Source organism: Pinus tabuliformis, chromosome Q (genome assembly GCF_031772625.1).
Source record: "Pinus tabuliformis cultivar Carrire ecotype Pingquan chromosome Q, CPIR1, whole genome shotgun sequence".
Lineage (NCBI taxonomy): Eukaryota > Viridiplantae > Streptophyta > Pinopsida > Pinales > Pinaceae > Pinus > Pinus tabuliformis.
This window is the reverse complement of record NC_142296.1, coordinates 1,268,225,574-1,268,238,541: the sequence shown is the minus strand read 5'-3', so window position 1 is coordinate 1,268,238,541 and position 12,968 is coordinate 1,268,225,574. Positions and strand designations below refer to the sequence as shown.

Sequence of the window (12,968 nt, the reverse complement as noted above, 5' to 3'; positions counted from 1 at the left end):
TTGTGCTATTGCAGTCATGTAAAACAAGCAACAATCGCAAAGATAAAGTAAACCCATATTCTGAGCCTGGATTAAGGATGAATCGAAAACAGAGTCATATAAATACAAGTGAAATGCTCTGAGGCTTAAGCAGATCTGCAATATTACGACTATGCATAAAAACGCCTGAAACTTAATCGGTCCATCAAAACAGAAATCGAAATTACACATACAGCATCAAATGGTAAACCCTGAAGAGTAACTGTCTATACATATTGTTGAGTACAAGCCTCAGAGGAATTGTTGCCGGATCTGAGCATTGATGCCGATCCGCAATCAACATTTAAGAGCAGAGGCATCAACCCGTTTCGGGAGTGCCTTAAACAAAAACAATACTGTATGTTAACAAACTAAGAACATTTGTAAAGAACCCAGGCGCCTCTGAACATAACTTAACCATGATTTACTGCTAAGACCACACGGTATAAGGATGCAAACCGTGAGGGCTCTTTACAGAGAATACCTCAGCGAATGAGATAAGGAGACCCGCGTTGGAGCGGCGGTCTGCATCAACCATAAACCATATCTTAAGATCCGTGACCTCGAATTCGATATGCAGGCAAAGTATTGTGCGTTTCAACTTACCTGTGGACGAGGAGTTTGAACCGCCATAGATAGCCAGCCTTGCTCTAACCGAGGGGTTCCAGGAACCGGCTGCACCTCATAGTAACAAAAAAATCAATCAGTAAGAAACGCATTTCAATTTAACCAGAACAGATATTGAGCACAGTGAAATTATTAAACAGAGACCAGTACCTGAGATGGTTGGTCGATGAGCTTGCTCGGCTTCTGGGTGTTTACAGAACGAAGAAGTGCTGTCGGTGATAGGAAATCCGAGATGGAATGCAGAACCGGAGCCGAGAGAACTAAACCCGCAAATGAACCCGAAACTGTAGGGAAGTGCTTAAATATCAACATAAACCCTTGCACGCATAATAACCCTCCGATCTCTGGATGAGATCCCAACCGTAGGATCAAGGCGGGAACCAGAAGTGGTAAGACCGAGAACAGCGTTTCCAAGGTGTCACATGGCCAAAGGAGCCAGGCCATGCCACCTGCCCCAGTAAGGACGGCTGTAGTAAAGACGAGGGTGAGCTGGCTCTTGTGGAAACTGCGGCAGGACCATCACAGGCCGTGCCTCATTAATACATGTTAACGTTAACAAGTCTATAGTAAGGTGGGTATGGGGTCGGGTTTACACCAAGCACCCCATTGATAACACATTACAATGCTGCGTGATGTTATACGTATAACCAAGGTTCAGAAATAAACTCATGACCAATGACTTTATATATATGTTGTATGATGTATGCGTAAGGTCAATAAAAGTATGGTGCAGACTTAATGCATGAATAAGCATAAAGTGCATAGCTAACGTGATAAGTTAGGCATATATAAAAAAAAATTATGTACATATGAATATAGGTGTGACAGTTGTTGTCTGTAAAATCAGCATCTATAACATCATCACCCCCAGATGTTTTTCCTCCAGTACTACCAGACCCTGCTTCCCCACCAGCAGTTGGTCCTCCAGCGGCTCCAGGCTGATTGTAAAGAGATTGCCCCAACTGCATCACTTCTTGGTTAAGTGTTGCCATCGTATCCTTCATCGACTGTGTTGACCCACTGGCAATTGCATCTTTAAGTTCTTTCAGCTTAGCTTCCACCTTGTCCTTGACTTCTGCGGGTACCTTATCACCAAGTTCCTTCAACTGCTTCTCAGTCTGATAGACGACAAAATCAGCTTGATTCTTTGTATCAATAGCTTCTCTCTTCTCTCTGTCTTCTTTAGAAAATCTCTCAGCCTCTTTCACCATTTTTTCAACCTCGTCAGTTGGCAAGGTGCTAGCACCGGTAATTTTTATATCCTGCTTCTTTTGAGTGCCTTTGTCCACAGCAGCGACTGAAAGAATACCGTTTGCATCAATATCAAAATTCACCTCTATTTGAGGGACACCTCGTGGAGCAGGAGGAATTCCATCCAACCGAAAACTCCCAAGCGACTTGTCGTCCTTGACAAATTCTCATTCACCTTGCAGAACATTAATTTCAACACTTGTCTGACCATCAGCAGCCGTAGAAAACACCTCAGATTTTGAGGTTGGTAGTGTAGTGTTCCGAGGAATGATTTTTGTCATTACACCACCAAGAGTTTCCAGCCCAAGTGACAGCGGAGTAACATCAAGAAGCACGATGTCGCTAACATCACCCACTAGCACTCCAGCCTGAACTGCTGCCCCTAGAGCTACAACTTCATCTGGGTTGACAGTGACATTTGGCTCTTTGTTGGTCACTCTCTTGACCAGATCCTGAACAGCGGGAATTCTAGTAGACCCACCAACCAAAATAATTTCATCCAAGTCCTTAAAAGACAACTTGGCATCTCTCAATGAATTCTCGACAGGAGTCTTCAGCCTGTCAAGCAAATCAGAGCACAGCTCTTCAAATTTGACCCGTGTAAGGGTTGTCTCAATATGCTTGGGCCCATCTGCAGTGGCTGTTATGAATGGCAAACTGATGCTTGTTTGGGTAAGTGATGACAATTCAATCTTAGCTTTCTCAGCGGTTTCAGTTAGACGTTGAAGAGCTTGTTTGTCTTTCAACAAGTCGATTCCCTCATCTTTCTTAAAGTTGGAGGCCAACCAGTCAACAATTCTCTTGTCGAAGTCATCTCCTCCTAGATGTGTGTCACCTGAAGTGGAAAGCACCTCAAATACACCATCTCCAACCTCAAGCACTGAGACATCGAATGTCCCACCACCAAGATCAAACACAAGTATTGTTTCATTATTCTTCTTCTCGAACCCATAGGCCAATGAAGCAGCAGTGGGTTCATTGATAATTCTCAGGACTTCCAAGCCAGCAATCCGGCCTGCATCCTTTGTGGCTGTTCTCTGAGAATCGTTGAAATATGCAGGAACAGTTATCACAGCCTTGTTGACCTTATCATTTAAAAACTTGGTGGCATCATCAACGAGCTTTCTCAAAACCTGCGCAGAAATCTCTTCGGCCGCGAATTGTTTACCAATTGCAGGACAATCGAGCTTGACATTACCATTGTCGTCACGGATAACGCGATAGGAGACCTGCTTGGACTCCTCGGACACCTCTGACATCTTTCTCCCAATGAACCTCTTCACGGAGAAAAAGGTGTTCTCAGGGTTTACCACGGCCTGCCGCTTCGCAATTTGCCCGACGAGACGGTCACCGTTCTTGGAGTAAGCAACCACAGAGGGAGTCGTTCGCTGGCCCTCAGCATTAGTGATGATGGTGGGCTTACCTCCTTCCATGGCCGCCACAGCCGAATTCGTAGTCCCCAAATCGATTCCAACAACCTTCTCACAGACAACCCTCAGAGGCCCTGCGGCCCGCCTTCTGGATTGTTGCGGCTGCTTGCTGCGCAAGCTGCCAAATCCACCATTGAAGACGGGATTTTTACCCAGACCGAGGCCAAAGAAGGCGCTATTTCGATTTCCACGGCTGGGTCTTCTGGAAGAACCGGTGTTGGTATGAGGTATGCTAGCTGCGAACAAATGAACATGAGCCGCAGCCGCCATGGATGAAATCTCTGAACTGAAACCCTTGGGGAAAGATTGAATGCGGATAAAATGAGAGTATTGGGATTCTGGGGTTTTTTTCCACGATCGATGCCGAAGATGTGAGAACTGAGAAACCCAAGCCCTCGGAAGCAAAAATAAAATGAAGAAACTGGTAGTGAGGCACGATAAGAAAAAGAGAAGCATGGGAGGCTTTAGCCGGGCAGATTTTTGCCACGTCGAAGTTCTAGATCCCTCTCTTTGGTTGCCGCAGCGGACGAGCCGAGTTTGTGTCCTCTCGATGGTTTCAGGCCCTCCGCCCTAGGCCGCGCCACCACGGGCGGCCGAGGGGCGGGGGCCCGAAACGAAATTTTTTTTTTAATAAAAAACAAACCAAACAAAAAATGCGTTAATTTTTTTTTTTTTTTTTTTTTTTTTTTCTAATAAATTTTTAAATTTGATTTTTGAAAAATGCGTTAATTTTTTTTTTTAATTTTAAATTTTTGTTTTTTAATAAATTTTTAAATTTGAAATTAAAAATTTAAATTTTTATGGAAAAAAATTAAATTTTTTTTTTTTTAATTATTTGTATTTATAAATTAAAAAAAAATATATAATTCTTTTAAATAAAAAAAATGGTTTATTTAAAAAAAAAAAAAAATTTAATTTTAATTTCTTTTAAATAAAATTTTTAGGTTCAATAAAAATAATTATTATTAACTTTAAAAAAAATAAAAATAAAAAATATGCATTTTTGGGTTTTTTTTTTCATATAATTTTAATTTGTTTTATGGTTTTTTTAAAAAAAAGAGAAGGTATTTTTTTTATAAATTGTAAATGTTTTTTTTTTTTTTTTGAAAAGACATATTTTCCACCATATTCATATTTTTTTGGGTTTTTTTTTTATAATTTGATTTTATTTTTTTAATATCAATTTTACTACTTTTTTAATTTTTTTCGTTAATTTTCTATTTATTTTTTTAAACTAGTTTGTTTTTAATTTCTTTTATTTTTTTTCCTAGTTTTTGCTAATGTTTTTTCTTAATTTCTCTATCTTTACTTACTTATATATATATATATATATATATATATATATATATATATATTTTAATTTTTGTTTTTTTCCAAATTCTTTTAGGGTTTTTGAGATAATTTTTTTTAACATTTTTTTTTTGTCCTTTTATATATTTTTTTATATTTGTTTTTTAAAGACAATTATTTCATGTGGATTGAAAATTTAATTAAGGATGTATAAATATGTAGATTATCTAAAATTCAAACTATCGACTTTCTAATTTAAAAACGCAAAACAATAAAAACCCCACTAAAAAAAAAAAAAAATTAGGATAGAGAACAAGAAAATATGAATAAAATGACCACTTCAAAAACTATCAAATTTAGAAAATAATTTTTTACATTTCACACACTGGAAAATTTAAAGTCAAAAAATAGGTCTTTTAAAAAAAAAGTGTGACGCAGAATACTCACTTTTTAAAATCAGCATGAAAATCACTACCATTCTAAAACTTGATTTCATCCTTGAACATGAAAAAAAATTAAAGTTCCAAAAACCATGTTCTAAAAAAAACATGTGTATTCTGCATCACCACTTTTGAAAATCGGGTCATTTTTTTGCTATCTCTACGAAACGGGTAACAGTATCATTTCCCTTTTCAAAGTTTACATTGTTCAGTTACAAATGCTGGCCAATCACAAAAGTCTGATGAAAAGGGAAGGAGTAATCAAAATTTTGGGGCATATTCATAAAGAGATTGTTAAGAAGGGAGTAGAATACTTCCTCTCCATTCAGGAAAGCTCCTTGGCTGCAGCCAAGTTCAAGTGGACAGTCTCCAATAGTAATGTACAGAATAGAGAGCCATTTAATTATAAAAATTTTAAATTGACTTCAGAACGCTTTGTCACTTATAGCAATCTCATCTTAACAGAAGGTCCTTATTGGTTAGGTTGTCAGTTATGCAACCCTATTGTTTGGTATCCTGTTGAAGGATATCAGGATATATATGAACTGCCTGAAGGACAGATAGGGGACATCTTTGAGCTCTTGGCCAAGAATCATGGTTTCATACCACTTTACGACATTCCTTCTCTAGCTTATTCTTTGACTGCTCTGCATTCGAACTACATGCTTTTCATGAGGACATGAAAAAGGGTAAGCAGGGGAGTATGTTGAGTCATGGAAAAGGTACGCATTTACTATTAAACTTATCATCATTTTCCTTTATTCTTATCTTTTCTATATCTTAATGCGCTAATATATTAAGAAATTGTAGTAAGAAATGAAGGAATTATCTGCAATTACGACTTAGCTAATTATTACCTTCCTTTATGCAGGAAAACAACAAAAGGGACGAATGTTGTTCCCCATGAAGGAACAACAAAAATCGGCAAGCTAACCTACGTGACGGTTGCAGATAAAGCCACAAGCAAATAAGAAGAATCGGCGCAAGAAAAGAAATGATGTCTGAAGTTGGAAAATTGTTGTGAATCCCTCAAGATCGAGAGATCCTAGGGACCGCATTTATCATTTATATTTTCACCCTTTCCTATTATAAAAGGAGATGTTTTGTAAGAAGGAGGGGGAGATGAATTTCTATATTATAGAAATTGTAATTGTAATTACAGACTCTTGTTGTCGAGAAAAACACGAATATATTGTAATGCTTATTCAATTTGATGATTAATATATAAGTAAAGTTGTTCCCTCACGTTTTCTGAAGTAACTTAGCAATGTTCGCTGGCGGCTAAGGGCCCAGCCTCTGGTGGATTCAACTGCTTTTCTTGTGTCATACATTTCTAATTCTCGGAAGTGTGATGGTTTGACAGTATTCTTGCTTTCTGTAATTTTATCGCTTCATTGTTTATTATTTTCCAGTGTTAATAGAATCTCTTTGCTTTATATAATTTGCAGTGTTGTCGTTGATTCAGTTTACTTTCATTTCAGATCAAGTTACTTAGATAAATATTCCGCTTGATATACTCCACTGTAAAGAGTATTAACTATCGCTATTGAAACTCTCAGATTGATATCATTTGATGTTTAGATTATTTATTGAGGACTGGGTTTGATTTAGATTAAATCAGTTAAAGATAGATGAGTTATCACTATTGTACTCTCAACTGATGTTGTTGTTACTTTGATGAATGTAAGATTTGATTTCATTAAAGGATTGAGTTTTCTTTAATTGCAATTGGAATTTACTAGATGCATATGTTTGCTCTTGTATTTAAAAGATCTATACTACAATTTAGGAACATTACTCTATGAGTTAAATAATAGCCACATAATGTGTACACTATTGAAATAAGAAGACTTGCCCAGATTGATAATTAATGTGAGGATAATTAGGAGTTTTAAAAGGCACCTTTTCTCGACCAACAGCAGGTGCATTACATAGTCCAAAAGGTAAAACATTATAAGCATATGTTCCCCATGGACAAGTAAATGTAGATTTATCCTGATCTTCTAATGCTATCTTAATCTAATTGTATCCACTAAATCCATCAAGAAAGGAAAATAACTTTTTCCCTGATAATGAGTCTAGGACTTGATCAATGAATGATAGTGGGAAATGATCTTTCAATGTTGCTTTATTCAGTTCCCTATAGTCTACACATATTCTCCATTTGCCATTTTTATTTGGTACCACAACCAAAGGAGAAACCCATTAACTATCAAGGATATGGTAGATAAATCCTACATGTAATAATTTCTGTAACTTTTTCTCACTATCTCCTTCATCATTGGATTCATTCTTCTTTGTGGTTGTGTTACTCGTTTGATTGTTTCATATGTGTAAATGTGATAGATACAGGGTTTTAGATGGATTCCTTGCATATCTGTATAGTCACACGCAGAAACTTTTGAATATTTCTATAATAATGCAATTATTTGTTGTTCTTTTGATTATTGTAGATTATTACCAATATTTAAATTCTTTCCAGGATTGATTTCAATGATTTTGCTTTGAGAATTGGTAACTAAGTTGACGGGAAAAATATTTTCAAATGAATTTTGTAATGATTGAATAGCACAATTTTTCTGAAAACGTTGATTTAGTAGATGATTTGCAGCTTCAGATTGTGTTATTCGTAGCTACTCAGAAATATCAGGTTCTGAGATAAAAAGGTCTATTAAATCCTCATTTTCTTCTTCTCTAAAATTAAAGGTTTGGTTAATACTTAAACATGTAGAGTTTCTTCTTGTTGATCACAGTCCATGATAGTAAAGAAGGTGATTGTTGGCATTATGATGCATGTGTTGTACTTGATGGCAACCCACTCATAGAAGAACATCTCACTTACTTATAACTGGATGAATCTTCAGAAGAGATATCAGATGTGACTGATGGAGGACAACTCAAAGGAATCAGATGATAGTTCTAAGTGTGACAAGTTAGCTTTGCCATCAAGTCCAAAAGGGGAGATTGTTAGCATTATGAGACAAGTGTTGTCCTTGATGGCAAATCACACAGATGACAGATTAGAGTGCGGCGGGTGAGTAGCAAAGAATTGATGATCAGACTACAAAGAATGAAGAAAGAAGAGTATATACGCAGGTTCACTATATACCAAGTAGGGTATATAAGCAGGTTCACTATATACCAAGTCGCGTATATGCAGGTTCACTATATACCAAGTAGGGTATATACGCAGGTTCACTATATACCAAGTCGCGTATACGCAGGTTCGCTATATACCAAGTAGGGTATACACGCAGTTTCATGCACGGAAAAGCGCGTACATGTCGGAAAGCTTACTTTTGGTCCGTGGTAGTTAGTCCTCGGTATTTGAACCTATGGTTTTGGACCATGGTATCTCAACAAGTGTGTTGATCCAAAGTATTGGGCCCTTGGTATCGATTCATTATGGTTTTGGACCGCGGTATTGAGCAAGGCCTAAGACTATAAAAGGAGAAGAAGATCATTAGGCAAGTGTATCTGAAAAGACTAGAATATCTGATGAAGTATGAGATCCAGTATGCAGGTTATGGGTTGATGATGCATTGCTTGATCTGAGCTAAGGGGGGATCTCACCGGTTGATGGAGAACAAGATCTAAGGAGAGATCGGGATCAAATGGTTTGAAATGAACTATCTTTATGATGCTTATTTTAGATCTGCATACTAACGCATGTAATATTCTATAAATGTTATGAGTATGACTGATGTCTGGTACAGCTGAAAAGTTATAAGAAAATAATTTTAGATCTGTACGTGGGTTGTCTTTGGCAAAAGCGCGTATGTACGCGGGTTTGATTCATTATAGTAGCGTATACATTATGAAGGATAATATTTGAAGTTGCAGATGGATCTGATGGTTATGGCAGAGTTCTGTTGTCTGCTCTGTGTTCTAGTGACTGTGTTATTGACAGGGTTTCAGTGTTTCAGTGATTCAGAAATTGATGATGCTAGTATTGACTGTTTTGTGCTTCAATGATATTTATGGGCCCAGTATGAAAATTTGATGAAACGTGGCCTTCAGATTATGTGTTGTGCTTCAGGAGTATCCAGTCTGAAAATGTATGAAACGTGGTACCTGGAGGAGAGAAGATTGTAGGCCGGTGCCTACGTACCAGTATCTTAGCTAGTACAAGAGCAAAGGGGGTTGGATCTCCCTTCCAGGAGAGTCTGGAGAACAAGAGAAGGTTGTAGCCTTCTACAGGTTGTAGCCTGCGTGCTGGTAAAGGACTGCACCAGTACATTGTATAAGAAGTTTCTTAATAAAGGAAAATAGAAACGAATTGCAGCAGGTGGTTTTCACTCACATTAGGTTTCCACCTTATATCATGGTGTTCATGTGTGTTGCTTATGTGTGTTGATCTATCTGTTTTACTGCTACTGTTGATTGTTAATATGGCTAATAATGTTCTGATGCATCCATTGAAGATCACATAACTGAATCATGAGTTTAATGGTTATACGCTAGTTGCAATAGACACAGTCGCGTATATACGCGGGTATACTTAACTGAAGTAGCGTATATGATTCTGAAGTATGAAAATGAAAAAGTTTTATTGATTAGATAATACTGATTCACCCCCCTCTCAGTATTATTTCCAACAATTGGTATCGGAGCAGGTCCTTTGGTAGAAGCTTGATCGCTTGAAGGAGATCCGTGGAACTATGGGAAAGAAGCTTAAGAAGAAAGCACCTAAGAAGAAGAAGACATCTCAGAAGAACTATGACAGTGGGAGAATCGATTGGGGATTAAGTATAAGAAGCTCTTCAGATTCAGAATCAGATTCAGAATCATTTCTATCATGTATGAATTTGCTATCCTCTGATGTTCCAGCTATCTATCCATTTGGAAAAGATGAAAGTGATAGTGAAGCAACTGAATTTGCTTTTATGGGTGAGCAAGAAAAGTATCAAATAGAGGCAGTATTTAGAAGGCTTACAGAAAAAATTAAAGATCAACAAAATCTATTGAACAAAAGGGAATGTGCTTTCAAAGAAGAAGTTACCAAACTAAAATCTCAATCAGAGGAAGGAAACAAGGTAAGAAAGTTACTCAAGGACAAGGAAAATCAATGTCAAAAGTTGCAGGGTGAAGTGACATCATTAAGAGATGAAGTCAATGAAAGAAGCACAACCATCAAGAAACTCAGAGATAGATCCAGTTACTATGAAAGTCTTGAAGCCACGATCCGCTCGCTAAAGAAAGATCTTGAAGAATCAAAGAAGCAGAATAAAGATCTACTCCAAGCTATTGAAAAACAGGTAAACGAAGATATCAGCTTAAAATCTCAACTGGAATGTGCCTTCAGAATTCGTCAAATGCAGCAGGATCTGAATGAAGAACAAGAAAAGAAGATTCTCAAACTAAGGCATCAATTGGAAGAAGGAAGGAAAGCTGAAGAAGACATGAAGAAGCAATGTCTAGAAAAGGAGGAACAACTTCAAGTTAAGGTAAATATCTTGAAAGGTAAATTAGAAGAAAAGGATAAACTGTTGAGATTTCAAGATAGTACTAAAGCCTTGGATGATATTCTTAGTAGTCAAAGGTCTCCTGTTATCAAGACTGGTCTTGGTTTTCATGAATCTGTTGAAGGTGAATCTAGTTCACAAGGTGAGGCAAGGAACTCTAAAGAGAAATCTAAAATTATCAACAAGGAGATGAAAGGTCAACCCCATCAACAATCAAGGAAAGAGACTCCTCAAAGAAAATATTTTACTCCTCCTATGAATAATGTTGAATGCTATGTATGTCATAATCTTGGACATGTTGCAGCTAGATGTGGAAGAAGAAGGGTTCAAGACCATCATGTAGAAAGATAATCACATTCAAGGTACTTTAATGGATATTGCTTTGCTTGCAATGTGTTTGGTCACAAAGCTGTTGATTGCTACAGGAGAAATATGAAACATGTAAGATGTTATGCATGTAACAAGCTTGGACATATAGCAAAGGAATGCAGGAACAAAGCACGGACATCACACCAAAAGGAGAAAACAACATCACACTTGAAGATATGGAAGAAGAAGGAAGTACAGTCAGAAAGATGTGGCACAACACAATGTACTCAGACACAGCACAGCACAGACATAATAGACTCAGAGGGAGCTGAAAGTACAAAACTTCAGTGTCCTGAATCTCATACGCAAGTTCCATAAAGGGAAGTCGTGTATATACGTGAGTTGGATTCTGCACAGTCACGTATATGATTATCTGAAGAAATGCAGTAGGGACAGGTTCAGGAAAAGGATTTGTTATGTTTCAATCCATTATTTTCTCTGTTTTATAATATTTACAGTCTGCTGAGGATGTGTGGAAATGTCTTGATACTTGTAAGATGTTTAGAAGGGTTTGATCCTAACTTAATGATGATGTCTTGATGCTTATTTCTGATATATGCATGATCAGATCTAACAGTAAACAGATGGCTCAGGTTGAGGGGGAGCATATGCCTTTAATAATGCATTGTTGGCATTATGGTTAATAGCCTTGGTGATGATGTTTATATGGGTAAATGATATATCTTGCTATGATGTGATTGTGAGTTGTATATGATAAAATCTCATATGATTCTTGGGGTTACATAGTAGATGTTCAGATTAGATTTATGGTTGATTCTTTAATGATGCATATATGGTGCTTACATGGTGATCTTCAAAATGATAAGGAGAAGTACAAAGGTTGAATACACATCTTCCTCACTTGATGATGAGTCACTCATATGTTGCTGTCGTCATATGCATAAAGATCATACAGTTATGATGCAGGCACTCATGTGGATAAGGATTGTTGTTGTTGATGATATCAAGAAGTTTTGTCAAAAGAGCTTGAGCTCAAGATACATAGTGTTGATACATGGATGACTACTCAAAGTCACTTTGTTGGAGACATGATGATGAGTTTGCATCTATATGATGATAGGTTGATACTTACATATGTTGATTGATGCAGATGTTCCCAAGTAATGATACTTGGATCATGTAGAGCTTCATGTTGATGAAATGGCTATGGTGGTTTCTCATATGATATAATGTGAATGATTTCATGATGATGTTTTAAAAGGATGAGTTGACATCTATGTTCAAACATACCTTGTTACAGGACATTTATAGGTTTTTGATATGGAAATTAGTGTACGCGAGTTGGATGAGGGGTATCCGCATACATACGCCGATTTATGCAGGTGCAGACGCGTATATGGAGTTTTGAAGGAAATCAGCAGGGACAGACTCTGGTTGCAGAGAGTCTGATATGGGTCTGTCAGAGTCCATCTGGCACAGGTTCAGGGGGAGCAGATAATCTTCTAATAATGCATTGTTGACATTACCTTAGAAGCTTTTGGTTCAAGTACTCAAGCTGTTTTGGTTCAGGTGGATCAGCTGCAGAAAGAAGAACAGAAGGAGAACATGGTTGCTGATATATACAGTGATTGTCAGATGCTGCTAATAGTAGTTATTGGTGACTTTCATAAGTCTTGCTCTAGATATTTCGTCTCTATGTCATATATCTCTTTTGTGGTATCTCTTTCATGGTGTCTGTTAGACTCTGTCTTGTCAGTCAATGTGAGATTGATTCTTCTTCAAAACCCTGTTTTGAAGAAGAAATCATTAAATGTGTTTTTTAGAATATGTAATTTGTCAAAATGTTTCAAAATTATTCAGCTCTTCAAACGGCAGCAGCTTCAGTAGCTCCAATCCCTGCAGAAATAGCCAAAGAAATCATCAGATGTGTCAAAATGCTTCAACGTTTCCAATTCTTCAAATGACAGCTCTGTTTTAGCTTCAAAGGCAACTCTGTCACCGCATTATCTTCACCAGTTTCAGCAAACAGATAGCTCAATTTTCCATGGAGCTCAACTGAGGATCAACACTCGTTGACAGTTTTAAATTAGTATTAAAATTACTGTCGCGGGTATTCA

At 37.2% G+C, this 12,968-nt stretch overlaps 1 protein-coding gene across 1 annotated transcript; it reads right to left on the bottom strand.

Annotated features, from left to right (window-relative positions):
- Positions 1-315: 315 nt before the first annotated feature.
- LOC149224470 (stromal 70 kDa heat shock-related protein, chloroplastic-like) lies at positions 316-3,611 on the bottom strand. Its single transcript, XM_089388188.1, is given in 4 exon segments — positions 316-357; positions 625-693; positions 796-929; positions 1,472-3,611. Coding segments are annotated over 4 exon segments (2,370 nt in total). The 5' UTR covers positions 3,597-3,611.
- Positions 3,612-12,968: the final 9,357 nt, after the last annotated feature.